At 42.0% G+C, this 22570-nt stretch overlaps 1 protein-coding gene across 4 annotated transcripts in view; it reads right to left on the reverse strand.

Annotated features, from left to right (window-relative positions):
- Positions 1-22570, reverse strand: part of prkg1b (protein kinase cGMP-dependent 1b) — an 827021-nt gene that overhangs the window by 256867 nt on the left and 547584 nt on the right. For all 4 annotated transcript variants that reach the window (XM_060841873.1, XM_060841874.1, XM_060841872.1 and 1 more), the window contains one exon: positions 8622-8685. In XM_060841873.1, coding sequence (XP_060697856.1) covers positions 8622-8685 — 64 coding nt within the window. The remainder of the gene's footprint in view (positions 1-8621; positions 8686-22570) is intronic.

Raw genomic sequence — 22570 nt, forward strand, 5'->3', positions numbered from 1 at the left:
TGCAAATACCTCTACCTCCATCCAAGTCTCTGAATATACAAATTCAGGTAGTCTGAAGTCTGTTCTTGATACAACGTAGTCCATCAAGCCTCTCTACACTGAATGACCATTAATCACTCGGATGTCCTTTACTGAAGCATTAATAGATAATCCCTTATCACGAGGAACTTTATCTCCTTAATTTTAACTGCAATGGCATTCTTCCATTTGAATTAGGCAGTTCCTTCATAACATCATTTGGGTGTCTTTTAATTTCCTGTATTCCCTTCATAGAAGACAGCTGCTTTGTTGAAGTATGCATTTTGTTTTTCCTACACACCGAATTTCTGAGACGGACAATCACTTAGAGTCACAGTCTTAGAAATGTACAACACAGAAACAGACCCTTTGGTCCAACTTGTCCATGCCGACCAGATATCCCAATCCAAGCTAGTGCCATCGGCCGGCACCCAGCCCATATCCCTCTAAACTCTTTCTATTCATATACCCATCCAGATGCCTCTTAAATGTTGCAATTGTACCAGCCTCCACTACATCCTCTGGCAGCTCATCCCATGCACGAATCACTCTCTGCATGAAAACGTTGCCCCTTAGGTCTCTTTTATATCTTTCCCCTCTCACCCTAAACCAATGCCCTCTAGCCCTGGACTCCTGCAACCCAGGGAAAAGACTTCATCTATTTCTCTATCCATGCCCCTCATTATTCTAAAAACCTCTATAAGGTCACCCCACAGCCCTAGCCTATTCAACTCTCTCTATAGCCCAAAACCTCCAACCCTGGCAACATCCTTGTAAATCTTTTCTGAACCCTTACAAGTTTCACAAGCTTCTAGGAATTCCTAGAAGCATGGTATTCCAACCAGAACTCTATTAACTAACACATCGAGTTAGACCCCATCTACCACCCCCTGAGAAAAGAAACAGGACGTGACTTCACCACAGGAAATAACATCACCAACCCAAAGAAACCCAAACATATCAATAGAAAGCAGGAATTTTCAGCATTGCTTCGCATGAGGTCCACTGAAGATGTTACCTAGTAAGGTAGTGAACGTCTGGAAATGAATCTTTCAGCTCAGCCCATCATGTCTTAAAATAAGCATCCACACCTTGTGCCAATCTTCTGAATTTCCCATATCCTTGCATACCGTCTCTATTCGAACGATCATCCAATGCCCTCTTGAATACCTCAGTAGAACTGCCTCAACCACATTTCCAGGCAGTGCATTCCATACCCAAACTACTCGTGCGGGAATTTTTTTTCCCCTCACATCACCCCTGTTACATTAGCACCTCATTTTAAAACTATACCCTCGATTTCTTTTCCTTTGTATAAGTGGGAACATTATCCCTAGGTACTCCATCCAGCCCACTCACGATTATGAAAGCTTCTGTCAAATCTCACATCCAAGGGGAGCGGTCTGAACTTCAATATATCCTGATAAGGTCCTCATTCCTGGAACCATTCTTGCAAATTGCTTCACACTCTGTCTAATGTACTCCTTTTCTATCATGTGATGCCCATTACCATATACAATACTCCAGATGAGGTTTAACAAATGTCTTATGCAAGTTCAACATCACATCCTTGCTCTTTTACCTGATTCTCTTATTAAGAAAGCTGAGAACACTATCTTTTATCAATTGCTCTCTCCACATGTCCTGCTATCTTCAGTCATATACACCCAGGTCCCTTTTCTCCTCTACCCCTTTTAGAATTTTATGTTGTCCTTCAACGTTCTTCTAATCAAAGTGCATCAGTTCACACTTCTCCGCATTCAAGCTCATTTGTCACCTTTCCACTAACTCCACCAACTTGTCAATGTCCTTTTGGAGTTTGACACTGGTCTGTCTTGTTCACATTTTTCTATTCTTTCAAGTTCTGTGTCATCTGCACATCAGGATCCAGATCATTAAGATATATCAGGAAAGCACCAGCTCCAATATCAATCCCTGATGAATTCCACTATGGACCTTCCTCCAGCCTGAAAAGCATCCATTGACTCTCTGTTTCTTATCACTTAGTCAACTTTGAATTCATGTTGTTACTGTCTCTTCAACACTATGGCTTATTCCTTTTCTCAAAGTCTGCTGTGTGGCACAATGAAAGCCATGCATATCATATCAACAGCATTACCCTCACTGAGCCCATTACCCCTTCAAAAACTCCAGAAAGTTTGTCAAATACAATTGCCCCTTTAGAAATCCTCTCTAATTTTTTTTTCCATCTTTTCTGTGCAACTACTCTTTCTACATCACATAATTATGTTTCAAAGCTTCCCCACCACTGAAATTAAACTGACTGATCCATAATTGCTGGGTTTATCCTTACAATTTTCTTGAACAAAGTCATAATAGTGGCAATTTTCCAGCCTTCAGGCATCTGCTTAATAGCAAGGAAAGTCTGAAAGATTATGGCCTGTGCCTATGTAACTTCTACCTTCATGACCTTCAAAATGGCCAGGTGAATTGGCCATGCTAAAATAGTGTTCGGTGTATTAGTCAGAGGGAAATGGGTCTGGGTGTTACTCTATGGCGGCACGGTGGCACAGTGGTTAGCACTGCTGCCTCACAGCGCCAGAGACCCGGGTTCAATTCCCGCCTCAGGTGACTGTCTGTGTGGAGTTTGCAAATTCTCCCCGTGTCTGCGTGGGTTTCCTCCGGGTGCTCCGGTTTCCTCCCACAGTCCAAAGATGTGCGGGTCAGGTGAATTGGCCATGCTAAATTGCCCGTAGTGTAAGGTAAGGGGTAAATGTAGGGGTATGGGTGGGTTGCGCTTCGGCGGGTCGGTGTGGACTTGTTGGGCCGAAGGGCCTGTTTCCACACTGTAAGTAATCTAAAAAAAAATCCTTGGATGTATCTCATCTGCTCCTGGTGCCTTATCATCTTTCAGCATAACACAGTATAATTAAACAGACAACAGTCAATGTAATGTATTTGAACTTCCAAAAGCCATTTCATAAAGGCACTACACATAATGCTCCATAATAAGATGAAAGCCATGGTGTTGAGGGGAGCATACTAGCACGGATAAAGCATTTTCCAATTAATGGAACACAGGGCATTGAGAATAAAGAGTAATTTAAGATTGTCAACCTGTAGCCAGCAAAGTGCTGCTTTGCTGGAGAAAGTCAAATGATTTACAATATACATAAAAAGTAGGGTTGTTGCTGGTGTTGTAGAACAAAGAGACCTTGGAGGTCGGGTACATAATTCTTTGAAATTTACATCTCATGCAAACAGGGTGGTTAAGAAGGTATTTAGATTGCCTTTATTGCTTAGAACACTGAGTATAGGATTTGGGAAGTCATGTTAGAGTTGTGCGGGACGTTGGTGAGACCTCTTTTGGAGTACTATGTGCAATTCTGTTTGCTGTTTTATAGGAAGGATATCTTCAAGCTGGCGAGGGTTCAGCAAAGATTTACCAGGATGCTGCAGAGAAGATTTGAGTTACAGGGAGAGGCTGGACAGGCTGGGGCTCCTTTCACTAGAGAGTAAGAGGTTGAGGGGTGAAATTATAGAGGTTTATAAAATCATGAGGGGTATAGATAAGGTAAATGTTAGGTGTCTTTATCCTTCCATGGGGAAGTTTTAAGACCTGGGAGCATATTTTTAAGATGAGAGGAGAAAGATTTTGAAAGATCGTTTTACACAGAGTGGTTCACATGTGGAATGAGCTTCCTAAGGAATTGGTAGGTGTGGATACAGTTACAACATTTAAACAACTTTTGGATAAGCACATGGATAAGAAGCTTTTGGAGGGATATGGGCTAAGTGCAGGGGGGTAGGACTAGCTGAGTTTTGATCGTGGTTGGTATGGACTAGTTGGACTGAAGCGTGTATTTCTGTGCTGCATGACTTTATGACTAATGACTTGGATAATGGAAATAACTGTACTATTGTTAAGCTTGCAAATAGCACAAATATGGGGAGGAATGTAATTAGTGAGAATAATACAGTCTGCTAAGGAAGAAAGACAGGTTAAATGACAGGGCAAAAACTTGCAAGGTGAAATATAATAGTAGGACAATGTGAGGTTATGCATTTTGCCAGAAAGAATAGAGCAGCTGAATATTACTTAAATGTGGAAGGACTGTGAAAAGCTGCAGCACAGAGAAATTTGATGGGGTTCTAGTACATGAATCACAAAGAGAACACATAGGATTAGCAGGCAGAGGGTAGGCAAATGTTTATTCAAAGGGAATGGGGTATAAAAAAGGACTTGCTCAAATTATACAGTCAGACTCCAGCTGGAATACAGTATACAGTTTCCATCTCCGTAACTAAGGAACTGTATACTGTCATTCCAACACAGGCTCACTAAACAGATCCCACATAAAGATGGATTTTCAGATGAGGAAAGGTTGGTTGGGTTGGCTTTGTGCTCAGTGGATCTCAGAAGAATGAGAGAAGGTCTTATTGAAATGTAAGATTCTTTGGAGGATTAACAGGGTTAGGAGTGGGGAGATTGTTTTCCCTTGAGGGTGGGTCTAGGACTAGAGGGTATTATGTCAACAGGAGGGATCACCAAGAATAAGCTCGATGCAAGGAGGAACTTTTTTTCTCTGGTGGTAGTGAATCTGTGGAACTTTTTACAGCAGAGGGCTGCAGAGTTTGGAATGTTAAAGATACTGGAGGCTGAGATCAACAGATTTATAACCATTAAGGGAAACAATGGTTATGTGGATAATGTAGGAAAATGAAGTTGAGGATTAACAGATCAACCTTGAACTTACTGAATGGTGGAGTGGACACTCTAGGTTGAATGGACTTCTGCTCCTAGATCTTATGGTTTATGCGATTACATTTTATTCACCAGGTTAGGTTAGTGCCTGAACAATTTCAGTTAGAAATTGATCAATGAACTCCCATTGTTTGTACTGGGCATTCATTTGCTCCTCATCTGCATCTTCTTGCAAACTTTGCTGGTTTTTGTCATCCAAGTTATCTTCAGTGATGATAGAAAGAGGAAACATTTCTGTCAATGCTGTGTAATCTCCTATTTCCATCCTGCTGACAGTGTTCAAGACTTTTCTCATGCCGGTGGAGGTAATTCAGTGGATTCTGACTGTTTTTTGCATTCCTCCACAAGTCCGGGAAGTCCAGTTGAATATTTTATCAATTGTCACTTGACCTTTTGCTCCTGAGCCAATTCTTCTTTGGCTGGTTCGTCTTTGGACAGGGTAAAAACAAGGACTGCAGAAGCTGGAAACCAGAGTCTAGATTAGAGTGGTGCTGGAAAAGCACAGCAGGTCAGGCAGCATCTGAGGAGCAGGAAAATCGACGTTTCGGGCAAAAGCCCTTGCTCCTCAAATGCTGCCGGACCTGCTGTGCTTTTCCAGCATCAATCTAATCTAGACCCTTGCCTTTAGACAGTCTTGCCATAACACTATCTCATTTGACCTGCTCACCATTCATTGTAACTTGCTGAACTCCCTCTGCTACTTCAGGAAGTTTGAGGTCCAAGGTTTGAGGACTTGCTTAACTGTCAGTTTTCTTGATTATGAATAATGTATACATTCTCTACAATCTTACCCCCTTGTTTGCAAGGCTGCTTACAGCATATTTTTCATCTCAAGAGCTATTCTACTGGGACTGTGTAATTTTATCTCAATAGGTTGTAACTTTTGTTTCTTCACCCATGCTAAATGACTAATCCAATGGTTAAACTCACCCGACATGAAGCTTAAAATTAATGAGATATCTGCTGACATAAACATCTCTCAAATTTGAGTGGGTTCGAGGTCACCAATTCGATTTTTTTTCTAATACCTCTGACTCTACCATAATAAAATTCTAGCATGAATAGCCAGTTGACTTGTGCTGCTCTGCACTGTGACTTACTTTTGACACATTTTCTAGAAGTGATGCATCATTTTGCAGATATTGCATTCTTTGTTAATTTCTGTGCACTGCTCATGCATGACATTTTCTTGTTCTACAGCACTGACAGAGATTCTTAATATCTGTTATGTGACTTACACTTTGTGCTAATTTGTCACATTTGTCTTTAGGATTTTTATACCTTATTAGTTGATTGGATTCTGTTACTCTGTGATATGTTATTCTTCTCACAGGGTTTCTGTGAGAATTTTCCTACTTTCTGCTTCTAATACAACATGAATAAACTTACCCTAAAATGAAATCTTCTTTGGACTGCAATTCATCTCACAAAACTTGATAGCTAATTCCCAACAACAATTCTCTCTCTTATGAATACAGATTTCAAAGCTCGATTGTCACACCTTCATGTGAATTTGTACAGATCATTAATGAAATAATTTACTATTTGACCTGGATGCTTAACTCTTCCATTAAATCTTTGAAGAATTCAATTTGTTTGCAGCTTAAAGTAATTATTGAAAGCTTCAAAATCTCCATCAAAAACATCAATACATTCTTTTATGTTTTGAATAGTCATAACTTCTTCAGTAGTAAGTCCTATTAAACCCAAAAGTGTACTTACGTGTTCAGCTTCTAATTTATTCTCTAGCTTGGAGGCAACTCTATAACTTAAGAACTGTTTTCTCCAAGATGCCCAAGCCTGTGTTCAACTTTGATCAGTCTCTGAAGGCAAGTATTCCAGACAACATTATTTCTGTTCCCAATTCTTCCTCATGTCATTACTTGCTATTTTCTTGTCAGAGCTTTTTAATTCTGCAGTGTCTCAGTGCTGTTTTATTCTGTTTGCCAAGCAGACTTCTAAATCAGAGACATAGCAATGCTTGTTTATTTTCCTTGAACTAAAGGTTTAAATGCTGTAACATCACAGAATCCCTACAATGTGGAAGGCCCATCGAGTCCACACCAACCCCTCCAAAGAACATCTCACCCAGACCCAGCTCACGACCCTTTTCCTTTAACCCATGGCTAACCCACTTAGCTTGCATACCTTTGGATGATTTAGCATGGCCAATCCACTTAACATCATTGGACTGTGGAGGAAACCAGAGTACCCAGAAAAAACCCACACAGAATATGTAAACTCCACAAACAGTTACCTGAGGCTGGAATCAAACCCTGGTGTCTGGGGCTGTGAGGCAGCAGTGCTAACCACTGAGCCACCATGCAACTCTTTCAAAATGAGGCTCAACCACAGTAACTACTTACTGAGGATTCCCTTATGCTTTTGCAGTCAAAACCGAAGCTTCCTGCTATCTGCATATGAAAAAGAGTTTTTTTCCTTTTTCACTGCCTATTTAAAAAAAACACCTTTCCCATAACTTTCTTGGTGGCTGCAGCCTTTAATCATTTATTTCCTACTTAAACCACACTTTAAATAATGGAAATTCCACTATTATTGCTGCTTCAATTGTTTTTGTCTCATTCTCTTCTGTAAAACTGTCTATTTAAAACTTTGAAGTGTCCCTTAAGTCACCTTAACTTTGGATTTAGGACACAACCAGGCCTGAAACCGCAGTTAATTTGATTCGATGGTCCTTCATTCCTCATTGTAGCTGAACCCCATAGTATCTCCTTGCCACAGTGGCAATGCTCCTTGTGAACTGTAATTGTTCCTTCTTTTTCCAACTTATAGCTTTTTTAGCCCATTCTGTGCCATGAAATTAATGACTTCCTTTTGCCCAACCAGGAGTTGTTTAAACTGAAAACAATAAATGCTGGAGATCACTGTGAGTCAGGCAGCATCCATGGAGAGCGAGCAAGCTAATGTTTCAAATCTAGGTGACTCTTTCCTCACAGAGATCTGATACCTGCTCACTTCCTAGCTGAACCTCTATCGAGACTGCTCCAAAAGATTTCACCTCCCAACAGAATGAGTACCGCCAGTTGTGATTGGCTTCTAGCTCACACATACTGCTCACAAGGTCTGAAACAAATGTTTGATCATTAAATGCTGTTTCTCCCTCATTGATCTTTCCCATAGTTTGGCTGCACACCTTTATATGGTTCAGCTGTTGCAGATGCCCATTGTTTGTCTGAGTATTCCTTAACCACGTAAAGTTTTAAACACTGCAAGTGTTCAGCATCGAGGTCCATTGGCATTTTCATACTTGGTACCTTGTGGTATTTAATAATAATGGAGGAGAAAGTGAGGACTGCAAATGCTGGAGATCAGAGTGTGGTGCTGGAAAAGTACAGTCGGTCAGGCAGCATCCGAGGAGAAGGAGAATCGACGTTTCAAACATAAGCTCTTCCTCAGGAACCTAAATCAAAGTCTGCCTAAATGAAATTCCAAAGTGCCCTCCCAATCATCAAGTTGTGAGTTTTGAAATACCAACAATTACCAGCATGTGATTGGTGTAATTTCATCCCAACAAGTGAGTGTCCATAAGAAGGGGGCTCCCAAACAAGATTAGTTTTTTACATGTTAGCAATCAGGTACAAATTACAGTACAAATATAGACATTGTTATTAGACAAGAAGAAACTCAGGATATATGTCTTTACTCCAACAGATGTATGCTGTTCTGCATTATCCTACTGAGTCACATGGGGACATCATCAACATGGGGCGAGCTTAATGTGGTCTCCAACTTTAATCCTTTCAGAATCATTACTTCATTAGGTCATTTCCTCAATGACAGTTCTACAATTTTAGTTACCAAGCAAAAAGCAGATCACACTAGATACAAGATTGATGTTGTAAATGTCATCACTCACCTCTTCAAGAACGTCAGCTAGCTTGCTGAGTATTTCCTCTGAAAGGTTCTGGAATGTTGGAACACTGTGGAATAGAAAAATACTTCATCAATAAGAGAAACTTTCATTTTCCAGAAGGAAGGATTACACATCAAACCTAATTATTACTCAGCATCAACAAAGTACTAATAGAAAGCATGAAGAAGTAGATAGATTTACAAAATATGACACAGGTACATCAGTAGGTCACTCACTCCAACAGGTCTGCTCTGCTGCTCATGGCTAATCTGATAATCCTCAACTTCCCTTTCCTGTCTTATCTCCATAACCTTTGCTTCCCTCATGGATTAAAAATCTCTATCTCAACCTTAAATGTACTTAAATGACCCAGCTTCAACAGCCCATTGTGGTAAATAATTCCACAGATTCACTACTCATTTAAAGAAAAATTCCTCCACATCGCTCTCTTAACTGGATGACCCTTTACTCTGCGACTATAGCCTTTGGTGCTAGGGGAAACAATTTTTTAGTATCTACACTGTCAGGCCCTCTAAGAACATTATAACTTTATTAAAATATATCTCTCATTCTTCTACACTCCAATAAGTACAAGCCCAAGCTACATCAACCTTCGTCATAAGAAAATCCTTCCATACCCGGGATCTGCCTTGTGAATCTGCTCTGGACTCCTTCCAATAACAGTACATATTAGTTTCAAGAAGTTGTGGTTGAATTGGTGCCTTTTATAGTTTTAGCAAGACCTCCATAATTTTATACTCCATTTCTTTTTGAAATACAGGCCAAAAATTTCATTTGTCTCCTCTGAGACCTGCTGAACTTATGATCTATCTATAAAAGATCACCAAATCCCTGTGCTGTAACCATTTGCAGTCTTTCCCCATTCAAATAACATTCAGTTCTCCTGCACAAAGGCATAGTCTCACATTCTCCCACACTATCATCCATCTGCCTAACTTTTGCCCACTCACTCAACCTGTCTACATCCCACTGTGGACTCACTGTGTCATCCTCTCTACCTGACTTGTTACTTATTTGTGTATCATCTGCAGACTTGGTGATAAAACATTCACCTCCATCATACGAGTCATTAATATATATTGCAAATAATTGTGGCCTCATCACACAAGACAGCATTAGATACAGATGGCCATCCTGAAAATGCACCCACCATCTCCATCCCAGCTCTCTGTCCTTTAGCTAGCCAATCCTGTGTCTATAATGTGCCACCTTCAACATTCTGGACTCTTTTCTTATCAAGTCGCCTTGTGTTGTAGCCTATCAAATAACTTTTGGAAATTCAACAACTTCATCTGCTGCTTCTATCCTACTTGTCACTTCTCCAAAAACCTTTTTTTTTCAGGCATGCACGACAAAGGGTGTCTCAGTGGTTAGCACTGTTGCCTCACAGCGCCTGGGACCCAAGTTCAATTCCACCCTCAGGCAACTGTCAGTGTGGAGTTAGCACATTCTCCCAGTATCTGTGTGGGCTTCCTCTGGGTGCTCCGGTTTCCTCCCACAGTCCAAAGGTGTGCAGCTCAAGTGGATTGGCCATGCTAAATTGTCCACAGTGTCAAGGGATATGCAGGCTAGGTGAATTACCAAGGGAAATGCAGTGGTAGGGTTATGAGGGTATGGGTAGGATGCTTTTCAGAGGATTGGTGTGGACTCGATGGGCCTTCTTCCACACTGGAGGGATTCTATTTCATTATGTATTTTTTGCGCACTGCTATTACATCCTTCATAATAGTTTAGCTCTTCCCGTGTGGCAGATGTTCAGCGAGCCAATCAACAGTTCCATTTGTTTTGTCTTGCTTCCTGTTTTGAATAAGGGTGCTACACTGACATTTTTCCAAACTTCTGGGACTAGTCCAGACACTAAGGATTCTTGCAAGATTGCTATCAGTATGTCCACTAATTCTGCAGCTAATTATTTTAAAATTCTAGGGTGCAACACATTTGATCCAGGAGACTTATCAGCAATTAGCTAGATTAGTTTTCTTCACACGTTTTCTCTCTAGTGAAGGTAATTATGTTTATTTCATCCTCCCTCTCCCTTTATTATTTAGCAATTTTGGAATTCAATTAATGTCTTCTACCATGAAAATAATGCAAAGTATTTAATGCAACTCATCTGTCATTTTGCTGTTCATCAGGTGATAAGATAGTATGAGCATTGATTACTGAAATCTCCCTTTACAATTGGCACACTGGTACAGTTTTCATAGTGGCCATAATCCCACTAAGGAGCTGCAAACTCATATTGCTTCAAACCATGAACCATGTTTATGTTTTCTTCGGAACTACTGTTGCAATTTTTGAGGAACTCCGTGCATTCACTTTTCGTAGTGATTGGAACATGGGCCAGGCTGATCTCATTGACTAGGAGATCCTTGATTGGGGTTGTTAACCTGGGCTAATCAGGGAGCCCTGGCTGACAGATATAAACAGGAGATTCTCTTCAGTCTGGGGACTGGCTCTGAGCTGGCTGCTCAGAGCCCATGTACTGTGCACACGTAAATAAAGGGTGACTTGGTGACGGGATACCAGCCTGTGTGCAATTATTTCATTTTCCATTATAAATCATTCTCAATATTGGTTTTGTTTGTTTAGATTACAATAAAACCATGTGAATTTTGAAGTTCAAATTCCATTTGCCTCACCTAAGAATTCCATTTTACTTAAGCTACATTTACTGGCACAGTTTACATATATTTTGGTATTGATGCAGTACTCAACATCAAGGCAAGACTATCACATACACACACTAAAGATGGGAGGCACGATGCGCTCTTTGAGTTTGCGCTAAGTGTAACTGGGAGCCCGGGGTGAACAATTATCCTGGTGAAACTCATTCATGAATCCACATTCACATCACTTACGTAAGCAAACTTTAACATAAGGATTGTGGAGGAATGAGCTAGCGCAATCTAAGTAGAATTGTCACTTCCAGGGAAGAATATGGAGCACAAAAAGACAGAATAAGCTCCCAATTTAGACAATTAATCATGTATGCATAAACATTCTAATGATACAATGAATTCATTAAATTTACCCAAGCTTTCAATAATAAAACTCATGTTTATCAACATTTGTGCACAATGTTAACCATAAGCCAACTCTCAATTTTCTTTTAAATGCCATTCATAGTACAAAACAAACACTGATAGCCTATGCTGCCTCCCATTGTCATAAACCTGGCTCCAAAACTATGAGCCGATGCCCAAATTTGCACAATAAATCTAAAGAGCATTCAGTCACAAGGTCACTCTGCTATGTTTCATGAATTATCCGTCAACCAGTGTCAGTCGTTAATTTTTGACTGATCTCGAATGGAAATCTAGGCTAGCTGTTCATAATGTTTTTACATGGCTACTTTATGCCAGCTCTGTAGTCAAAATGAAATTAAGGATAGGACTCCCCCAGCCGGAAGTGGACACTTGAGTGATTTATAACACCCACAATAAGGTTGTTGCTTTCCCATTCGACCTGTATCAATAGCAAATAGGCTGCTTATCCTGAGATCAGCATGTCCCAGTTCACATGTCATACTGCGCCAAGCACTGGGAGGGTTGGTAGGAAGCAGAGTTGTGCCAGGAAGGCCAAAAATAGCTAAATACTAAAGTGGGCACTTAACATTTTTAAGCATAATGCTCTTTCTCTCAGTTTATCAACTGATATAGTGCAAACCAATTGCTTTATTCAGCCATCAGTATTGTTCAAAACAAATAGCAATGGAGCAAATACTTGCCTATACTGTTCCTGGTACAGAGTTGGAATGGATATTAGAATGGTCTGCAGTTTTAGCTCACAATATTTCATCCAAGAAGCACAAAGTGGGATTTTTAATCCAATGTCACGAAATCATTTTTAAAGAACAAACCTTAAATATAATAATAATCCACATTCATATTACATTTTAGTTATGCACGATACGGAGGAAAACAGTATTTAAATAAAAATTTACACTAATTTGCATTAAACTTAGACAAGCTGTTACTTTATAGAATGGGCAAGTATAAATAATCACTTTACACCAATCCCTACAACCCACAACCCCACATTTTCCATGCATGACAATGTTCTGACCTCTACCCTGTTCAGAGATAACATTAAGTAGTACAGCCAGTTGTGTGAATGAGAGCTGGAAATTACCAAGCAAACAGACTACATGGAGGGGGCAGCTAGAGTTCAATGTGGTGAAATGGGACATCATCCTGCTTGGATCCAAGAAAGACAACATTAGAATATTATCTGAATGGAGATAGACAATGACCTGCGAGGGAGCAAATGGATAGAAGTGTTCACATACACAAATCATTAACTGTTGGAATGAAAAGCAATGACAACGCACTATAATCCACATAATAGAACCATAGACCTTTATTTGTTGTACTGTCTCTCATTGAAACATTCAAAATACTTAAAGGGATAGACAGAAGTGAAATGTTTTCCCTGATACATAGAATTCGTAGTATGGAAGCAAGCCATTCAGACTATTGAGTCCATACTGACTCTCTGAAGAGCATCCCACCCAGACCCACACCCTTCCCCCCCCCCCACCCCCCACCACACACAATCCCATAACCCTGCATTTTCCATGGCTAACCCACCCAGCCTGCACATGCCTGGACACAATGGGGCAATTTAGCCTGGTCAATCCACCTAATCTGCACACTTTTTGACTGAGGAAGGTCACTGGAGCACCCAGAGGAAACCCACGCGGACACGGGAATGACTGCACACAGAGTGGCCTGAGGCTAGAACTGAACCGGACACTGTGCGGCAGCAGTGCTCATAACTGAGCCACCATATTACTGCTTGGCTGGGGAATCAAGCGACATTTTTAAAAATAAGGTGGGGGCACGGATAATTGAGTGTGAATATCATACTAATCAGTACATAAGATGAAGAGAGAAGTATTATTTCAGACGGTTAAGAGTTTTTGGAATTTTGTGTCTCAGGGAGCTTTCGAAACTTAGCATTTCATTAACGTTTGAAGGAGAGATGGAAACATTTCTGATGGCCAATGACAAAAAAGCTGTGAGTAAAGGGCATTGAAGTGTTCAATCAACTATGATCACGTTTAACGGGGGAGCAGGCATGATGGGCTGAATGGACTAACTCTGTTCCTATTTTAGGGTTAATTAGAAATCAAAGGGGAGCATCGGACAGGCCCAGTCTGCAGCAGCAGTCAGCTTTGAGCACTACCACACAGAGGCTACTACAGGGCAAATGGAGCAAAAGAAAGCTGCTTGGTTGCTGCTGTTGTAGCATGTATTTCAGTAGTTTGCATTAGCTTCGAAAAGGCTGAGGGAGAGACTCTTCACAAACCCAAACTTCATAAATATACCCAACGTGCAGCATGCTCAGTAAGGGGTGACATTAACTTAGACTGTAAAGCAGCCTTCTCTTTGAATTTTATTGATCATTCATCTTTTGAAGCAAAAGGTGAATTCAGTGGTGCAGGGAATATCCAGACGGACAGCAGGACATCGGAGGGCAGACTGCCAAATTTAACTTGTTTCTCGGAATATAAAAGGTCAAGAGGTAATCTAATCAAGGTGTTTCGGTTGATGGTGGTATTTGACTGGGAAGATACAGAAGCCAGAATAAACGGGCATGCCCTTCAGGGAATGGGTCTCCTCCATTGTTAAATTCAAATCAGCCAAATTGTTCAGGGTTGATGTTGAAAAGCACATTTCCACACAAACCTTTGGAGAGTCTGCAACAGATTTGCCCAAATTGTTGAGTTCACTTGGGCACAACACTGAATAAGCAAGAGAAACTCTGGTGGGATTTGTCCTGTGGAGTTGAGGGCCCCAAGGTTAGGTTCCATGTCAATCAGAAGTCCACCCCATTAGGGGAAGTGGTGGGGTGGTGCACAGTCATCAGAGATTTCTCCCCTGTTCGTCAGATAGCAGCCTGAGAGTGGACTCTCAAATGTTGGTTTTGAAAATGTATCAGGCCGTCTCTTTGGGTATTTAAACAGGAAAGTGCCTCATGATTGAGGTCATTACTTTCCAAACTTTGCAAATGTTACTTAGAAAAAAAATCCCCTCAGTAACTGACATCTCATTGCAAGGGACAGGGAGAGTGGAGGTGAAATCCCAGAGGGTAGAGTCAAGTTGTAGTTGGAGCCAGGCATGGAGGGGTGGTGGGGTCTTGAAACCTATCTGGAGATGGATTCCCCACCAGGACTACTGTGCAGGGATGAAATGTAGCCAAAAGACTCATGTCTGTTTTCATACACACCCTTAGCAAGTCCTGGGCCCCCTCTACTACCAAATCCAAGCCACTAGAGAACTGGAGGAAGAACACCTCATCTACACGGGACCGTACAACTACATGGTGTCAGCATCGACTTCACTTGTTTCCAAATCCCCCCTTCCCCCACCTCATCCCAGATCTAACCCTCCAACTCGGCAACACCCTCTTCAACTGTCCAACCTGTCTATCTTCCTTCCCACCTATCTGCTCCACCCTCCCCAGTGACCTATCACCATCACCTCATCTGCGTCAACTTATCACCCTCCAAGCTACCTTCCCCCCCACCCCACCCCCCAATTTATCCCTAGCTCCCTCCCCCGCAACAGCATCCCGCCCCCCATCCCACCCCCACACATTCCTGATGAAGGACTTATGCCTGAAACATCAACTCTCCCCCTCCTCACAGCCTGACGTGCTGTGTTTTTCCAGTGTCACACTTTTTGACTCTCACAGTCTCAGAAATGCCGAAAGATCCAGCTCCCCATCTTTGTACATGGGGGTGGGGGGGGATTCTCACCATATTTCTGCTGAGGAGGCAATGAAGCACCAGTCTAACAACCAGCAACTTCAACGTTTAGAATGATTAAAATCCCCAAATGTCTGGAACACTCAACCAATCTGAATTGCTTAAATGAACACTTCAAACATCGTCGCTTGCCCAGAGCATGTGCCAGCAGTGCAGTGACATAACTCACCTGACCTCAAAAGAAAGTAATCCACAAAAATGGAACAATTTCTGTTCAATGGACTTCCCCTTTCATGAAGCAGTGTTGAAACTGGTGACAGAATGGGGGAGTTTCCATCAACATGAAATCTTCAAGCAGGCGAAGCAACCTTGAAGAATGCTTACAAGCAGAAAGCATGGGCTATCCTTCACTTTTTATCAATTTTACAAAGTGGCATAATCACAGGATTTGTATGGTACTGAAGGAGGCTACCCAACCCATCACACTTGGACCAGCTCTACTACCCAGTGCCAGTTCCCTTTGTCTCTGTATGCCATCACTCTTCCAAAAACTATCCAATGCCCTCATTAATGCCTCAAACCTGTCCCCACCACATTTCCAGGCAGTGTATTCCATATCCTAACAACTCGCTGTGTGAAGAAGATTTTTCTCGCATCATCTCATCCATAATCATTGCACACACCCTTAGGAAGCTGAAATCTCAGAAACAACCCTGAAGAGCAGAATACTTAAAAAGTTTCAGAACTATAGCAATGAAAAAATTGACTTCATATAAATACTAAATTAGATTGGTTTTTCAGGACCAGAGCAAAAGTCGTTATGTGGTAGTTACCCCAGTTCCACCTCATTAACAAGCCTTATACAGGGCAGGGCAAGGGAAGGATTAAAAGCAATTTTAAAACATAAATGGAGACATTCTCATTAGCTAAATGATTTCTTGAATGTGCTGTGTCTGATGATTAAATACTGAACAGCAGGTGAGCTCCAGATGGACACAGGAAGTGCTTCAGTGAGACTCACTGACGAAGTGCAGCATTCCCAACGACACCTGGGAACCACTGGCCCAAGACTGTCCAAATTGGAGGAGGTGGTTCCAGGAAGGCATCAAGTACCCCGAGACATGCCGTCGAGAAAAATAAAAGCCAGGTGAAAACATCAGCAGCCCTGCCCCAAGTGTAACACAGCTTGCAGTAGCCACATGGGTCCCTACAGCCACCTACAGACTCACCCAGAGAGTGAAAGAGAGTCATCCTCATCTGCAAGGGACCACCGATGATGACTGCAACCTGTGGAGATCACTGACAATAACTCTTGGTTTCTAAATTTACCTGTGCAGGTAAATTTGCTCTCAAATTTCATGCAGCGATGATGGTGAATAGCAGCAATTTCACTCCCATTAAGACTGGGAAAATTCACCTTCAGGAATTAAAACTGTTCAGTCCATGAATCCTGCTCATCTGATCCTCGTTGTTCTTCTCTTGAAAATCCTACACAAACCTTTATTTACACATGCACCATTGCTACTTTGTGGTGAGTAAAACTTAATACATCATATAAACTTGTATGTAAATAATGCCTGGGATCACTAGCCTGGATTCATGCCCAGTTTCACTCTATCACACAGTCCTGGTTCAATGAATCATCCAGCCCGTTACCTTTGCAATATGTAATAATTATGCAACTGATCGATTTAAATGAAATGTTTTGTGGCTGTTTGGATTAATTTTATGCTTTACTCAACTTCTAAAATCAGTGCAGAGCAAACGACAGATCAAAATGTTCTAGGTTTTGAGAAATAACCAAATGACAAGTCATGATTGGCTGTGGAAAAAAAATCAGAGCAGGAATAACACATTAATGGCTTGCAGATTGCAAGAGAGATAAAATAAAGGATCAAATCCGATATTACATTCCATCAAATGCAGGTGTCTCACAAACTTAATGTGGGTGAAAAGAAAAGGAAGGTTGATCAGGATTTCCCTTTGTAATTAAAAATTGCTGCATAGAAGATGCCCCACAGAATGAGTTCCTGTAATTGCTGATCACAGCTGATAATTCCAACTGTGAAGAACAGATGAAGTCCATAGGTGGTGCTGTTTACAAATGCCAGCCTTGAAAATATCTCACCAAGCACCAAGAGCAGATCTTCTCCGGTTATAATGGGGAAACACAGCACTGTTTGTGGATGGGAAACCCTTTAGCTGATCCACCAGGATTTTCCTCCAAACGTGACTTGATGCGAATACAATATCTCCATGAGAAAGTTGAACAGACACATTGTGATAAAATACAAATAGGGGACTTTGTGCCATCATCGCCAGTCCAATCAGAAGGGGTGCAAGAAACAATGATTCTCGCACTCAGAGGGATATTGCAGAGAATGAGACATTGTGGCTTAAGGTAGTTTCTTGCGGCAGTGACCAATCTCATTGGTCAAGAAGCAGAATTTAAAACTTTAAAGAACACTTTAAAAAGTCCTTCAGACTGCTCTATGAATCACACAATGTTGGAGTGAAATGCAAAAACAAATACTCAACTCCTGCCCTTGATACCAAAACTGACCTGAGTGATGGGATGGGGAGAAGTCCTGGTTTACCAGAGATCTGATACCACAGGGACCGTGAAGAAAATCTTCACCCTGGGACCTCTCTCCATTTACCTTATCCCCGGAGCAAAACAAACTGTTCAACGATGAGTGTAGCATGCTGAATGCTTTAATACAGTTAAATTGTTCAGTTTAGTGACAATGCGTTTCTTAAAATTGTTGTTGCTCTTCATGTAAGACGACTGAAGTTCCCATTCTAAGTGACACTTGAATCAATTGAGAGTCAACTTAATCCTAAATCAGGAGAAAAACAGTTTGAATATAATTCAGGTTTGCCCACACCACTTGCCATTTTAGAGGTGAAATTCCATCTGCTATTTTGTTAGTAGCAATCAAAGTGACCATAAAGTTGACAGAACGTTGTAAAAGCTAAATCACTTCTCTAATATGTTTCGGGGTAAGAAGCTTGCTGGTCTGGTCAATGGGGAGAAAGTGAGGTCTGCAGATGCTGGAGATCAGAGCTGAAAATGTATTGCTGGAAAAGCGCAGCAGGTCAGGCAACATCCAAGGAACAGGAAATTCAACTTTTCGGGCATAAGCCCTTCATCAATATATTGTTCCCAGCACACAGAAACGTGCTCAGCTCTAACCACCCACACAAATGATACAGCCACCAGTCACGTGTACTGTATTAACATCAAGTTACTTCCACTTGGTTATACCAACCCACTCTCAAGGTGACCAGTAATGCTAGCACTGCTGTCTTCTAGCGTCAGGGAATCCAAGATCAATTCCAGCCTCAGACGATAGTCTGCGTGGAGTTTACACATTCTCCCTGTGTCCACATGGATTTCCTTCTGGTGCTCCGGTTTCCTCCCACAGTCCAAAGGCAGGTGGGTTGCCTATGCTATGTTGTCCCGTAGTGTCCAGGGATGTGCAGGCGAGTTGGAGTAGCCATGGGAAATACAGGGTTACAAAGTAGGAGGGTAGGTCTGGGTGGAATGATGTTTGAAGGTTTGGTGTGGATGCGATGGACTGAATGGTCTACTTCCACACTGTAGAGATTTTATGTAGATATAAATAATCTAATGGCAGTACCTGAAGAAAAATAGGATGTCCTAGAGTCATAGAGATGTACAGCATGGAAACAGACCCTTTGGTCCAACTCGTCCATGCCAACCAGATATTCTAAATTAATCTAGTCCCATTTGCCAGCACTTGCCTCATATCCCTCTAAACCCTTCCTATTCAAATATCCATCCAGATGCCTTTTAAGTGTTGTAATTATACTAGCCTCCACCACATCCTCTGGCAGCTCATTCCATGCACGTACCACCCTCTGCATGAAAACATTGCCTCTCAGGTCACTTTTATATATTTCCTCTCACCTTAAACCTATAGTTCTGGCCTGCCTCATCCCAGGGAAAAGACTTTCTCCACTTATCCTATCCAAGCACTAAATGATTTTATAAACCTCTATAAGGTCATCCCTCAGCCTCCAATGCTCCAGGGAAAACAGTCCCAGCCTATTCAGCTTCTCCCTCAAGCTCAAATCCTCCAACTCTGGCAACATCCTTATAAATCTTTGCTGAACCCTTTCAAGTTTCACAACATCATTTTGATAGGAAGGAGATCAGAATTGCACACAATATTCCATAGGTGACCGAACCAACATCCTGTACAGCTGCAGCATGACCTCTTAACTCCTATACTCAATGTTCTGACCAGTAAAGGAAAGCATATCAAATGCCTTCTTCACTACCCTAACAACCTGTGACTCTGCTTTGAAGGAACTATTAATCTGCAGTCTAAGGTCTTTATGTCCTGCCCATGCAATAAAACCATCGGGTAAAAAGTGAGGTCTGCAGATGCTGGAGATCACAGCTGAAAATGTGTTGCTGGTTAAAGCACAGCAGGTCAGGCAGCATCCAAGGAATAGGAAATTCGACGTTTCGGGCATAAGCCCTTCATCAGGAATGATGAAGGGCTTATGCCCGAAACGTCGAATTTCCTATTCCTTGGATGCTGCCTGACCTGCTGTGCTTTAACCAGCAACACATTTTCAGCATGCAATAAAACCACCAGAGACAGACAAAGTGTTCTGAAGAACAGTCATACTGGACTCCAAACATTAACTCTGTTTCTCTCTCCACAGGCACTACTCCACACCAACTGAGTTTCTCCGGTATTTTATTCATTTGCTTCAGATTTTCCACAGTATTTTGCTTTAATATGATCGCTGTTTCCTTTGTCTTTATGTGCCTGCATAAAAATGACAGTACTTCAAAAATAACAACTGGTTTTGAAGTGCTTTGAGAGTTCCGGATGATGTGGTAGGTGTTATTGAAACACCATTTCTTTCAGTCAAATGCAGATTTTCTTTCAAGGTCAAGTTGTTTTCCCGTAATTGAGGAGGAATACTTAGGTGTATCGCTTAGTTGATTTAGAAAGAGTTTATACTGTGATTTTCGGCTTCACTTATTTGGACACTGGGGCTTGCAGATTCAGAACCTCTCAGTTCAGTGTGTGTTCAGTCCTGAGTTTCATCTTGTGCTAGATTTGCAAGTCTACATAACTTTAGCTTCCATAATGTCAAATAGTGGAGAAGTCAACAACCGGAATTCTCCTATTCCCCTCAGTTCGATAAGCCGAAACAGTTCTTGCGTGGAGGGAATCATAACTGGCTTCTAAGTTCCATCATTATCACTATTCTGACAATTGTCATGTACAAAGAAAAAAATCCCTTTAAAAATGCCACGGTACTTACTTTGACACAAGTGCTTATAATAAAACTGACAGGATCTGGGAGAGACAATTTATTAAATGTGAAATGTGTGGCAGAATCAGATGAAAAGGCTGGCGAGGTCCATCTCAATATTGAGATCATTTTGCTCCCAAGTTCATGCTTTTCACAAGCTCATTGCGAGATTCTCCCGTAGACAGATATGAAATTGATGGCAATTACAGTGTGTTCTGGTATAACGTAACAGTTGCATTCCTCTGCAGCCCCGCACTACAGAAAACCGCTATAGAAAATTGCATTGTAAAAGATCACCAGGTAAAATTGCGATACCCATTCAGTGGAAAATTTGCATTATCCAAACAGCACCCACTTTTCATCAATTGCATTACAGCCAATTCGCGTTGACAAACCACACATTTTACCAGAATGAACTTGCTTGCTAAGTGCCGTGTTAATGGCACAATTTATTAATACAGAGGGACCTCAATTATCCGAACGAGATGGGTGGGCACTTTTTCGTTCAGATAATTGATTATTCTGTTAATTGATTTTCTCTGGGGCTCGGAGTTTTCTGTGAAGTCTGCTCCCCTTTCAGGAGACTAGGCAACAGCACACACCATCCCGTCCTCCAAATGTCATCCACCCACTCTGCCCGCCCACACCCACCCCCAACACCATCTGTCCATCCCCACCCCCCTCCCAACACCGTCCACTATCATCCTGCACCCCTGTTCAAACCTTACCCACCGTCTGTCCCCCATCTGCGCTCTCATGCCTTCCCCCCTCCGCCAACACCCAATTTTTTGACAGGTTCCACCTCTGCCCTGTACAGGACAATGTTGGCGAGATTATCTGGGGAAGCAGGGTTCAGAGTACACCCTTATGTAGAACTCCAGAGAAAGTGTGAGGGGAGAGAAACAGAGAGGGCAGGAAGTTAGTCTTTTAGAGACAGTGCCTGGACTGTCCAGGCCAGTTCTCGTCAGCATTTCAGTGAGCTAAGGTCGTTTTTAATCATTATACCTGTAAACAAAAGATGTGATCAGGGTTGAAACAGCTCTTTGACGTAATGTTTCTATTGGGGCCCTAAGATCCCCTTTGGATAATCCGAAACCTGGATAATTGATATTCAGATAATTGAGGTTCCTCTGTATTAAGCCTTCCATCTTACCCAACAAGTTCAATGCCAGGAAAATCTGGCAAAGCAGGCAGCAGACTCCGTGCACCACACACTCCAAAAACAACATCAATGCTGCCTACAATCAAACAGTAGCCCACGGCATAACCCATGGGCATCAGTCGCATGTGCCCCTCATCCATAAACATCAGCATCTGCCAATCTCCCATGATCACCCTGGCACTTCCACTGTTAACTAGCAGCACACTGGAAGGTGCTTCAGTAATGAGCATTTGAAAGGCTGCAACGGAGATAGAGCAAATCTGCAAACAGAGATGGGCACCCACCTTGCAGAATGGACCAGGCTGCATCTCGAGTGCTGTCTGCTTTTTCTCTCAGCACCTGAGAGAAGGATGCTGGATGCTCATAGACCCACTCAGCTGGGGACAGGGGAGGGAGAAGGTCAGGGTGGGGTCTTGCAGCCATTGGATTGAGCCTCCAGCAGTACAATTGTGAAAGTGGGAACAGGACTTGAAAGGGGGAGCCATATGATAAAAACGGCCGGGAAGGATGTCACCTGTGGATTGCTGTCCATAGTCAGGAGCACCATGGATTTGGAGGATTTGAAGGGGTGCTGTTCAGCCTGAGGATTGCAGCCATTTGCAAAGGAACACTCAGTGCCACCTCCCATCAAACTGGAAATGGAAGGAGTGCAATTTGGTCAAGGGGCAGGTGAAGTGGTCTCAGGCTGGAACATACAAAACTCTAATGGCTGTTTTAGGCATAGCCCTGGGTGCCTCTTTTGATGCTTCA

This window comes from Hemiscyllium ocellatum, chromosome 22 (assembly GCF_020745735.1).
Source record: "Hemiscyllium ocellatum isolate sHemOce1 chromosome 22, sHemOce1.pat.X.cur, whole genome shotgun sequence".
Lineage (NCBI taxonomy): Eukaryota > Metazoa > Chordata > Chondrichthyes > Orectolobiformes > Hemiscylliidae > Hemiscyllium > Hemiscyllium ocellatum.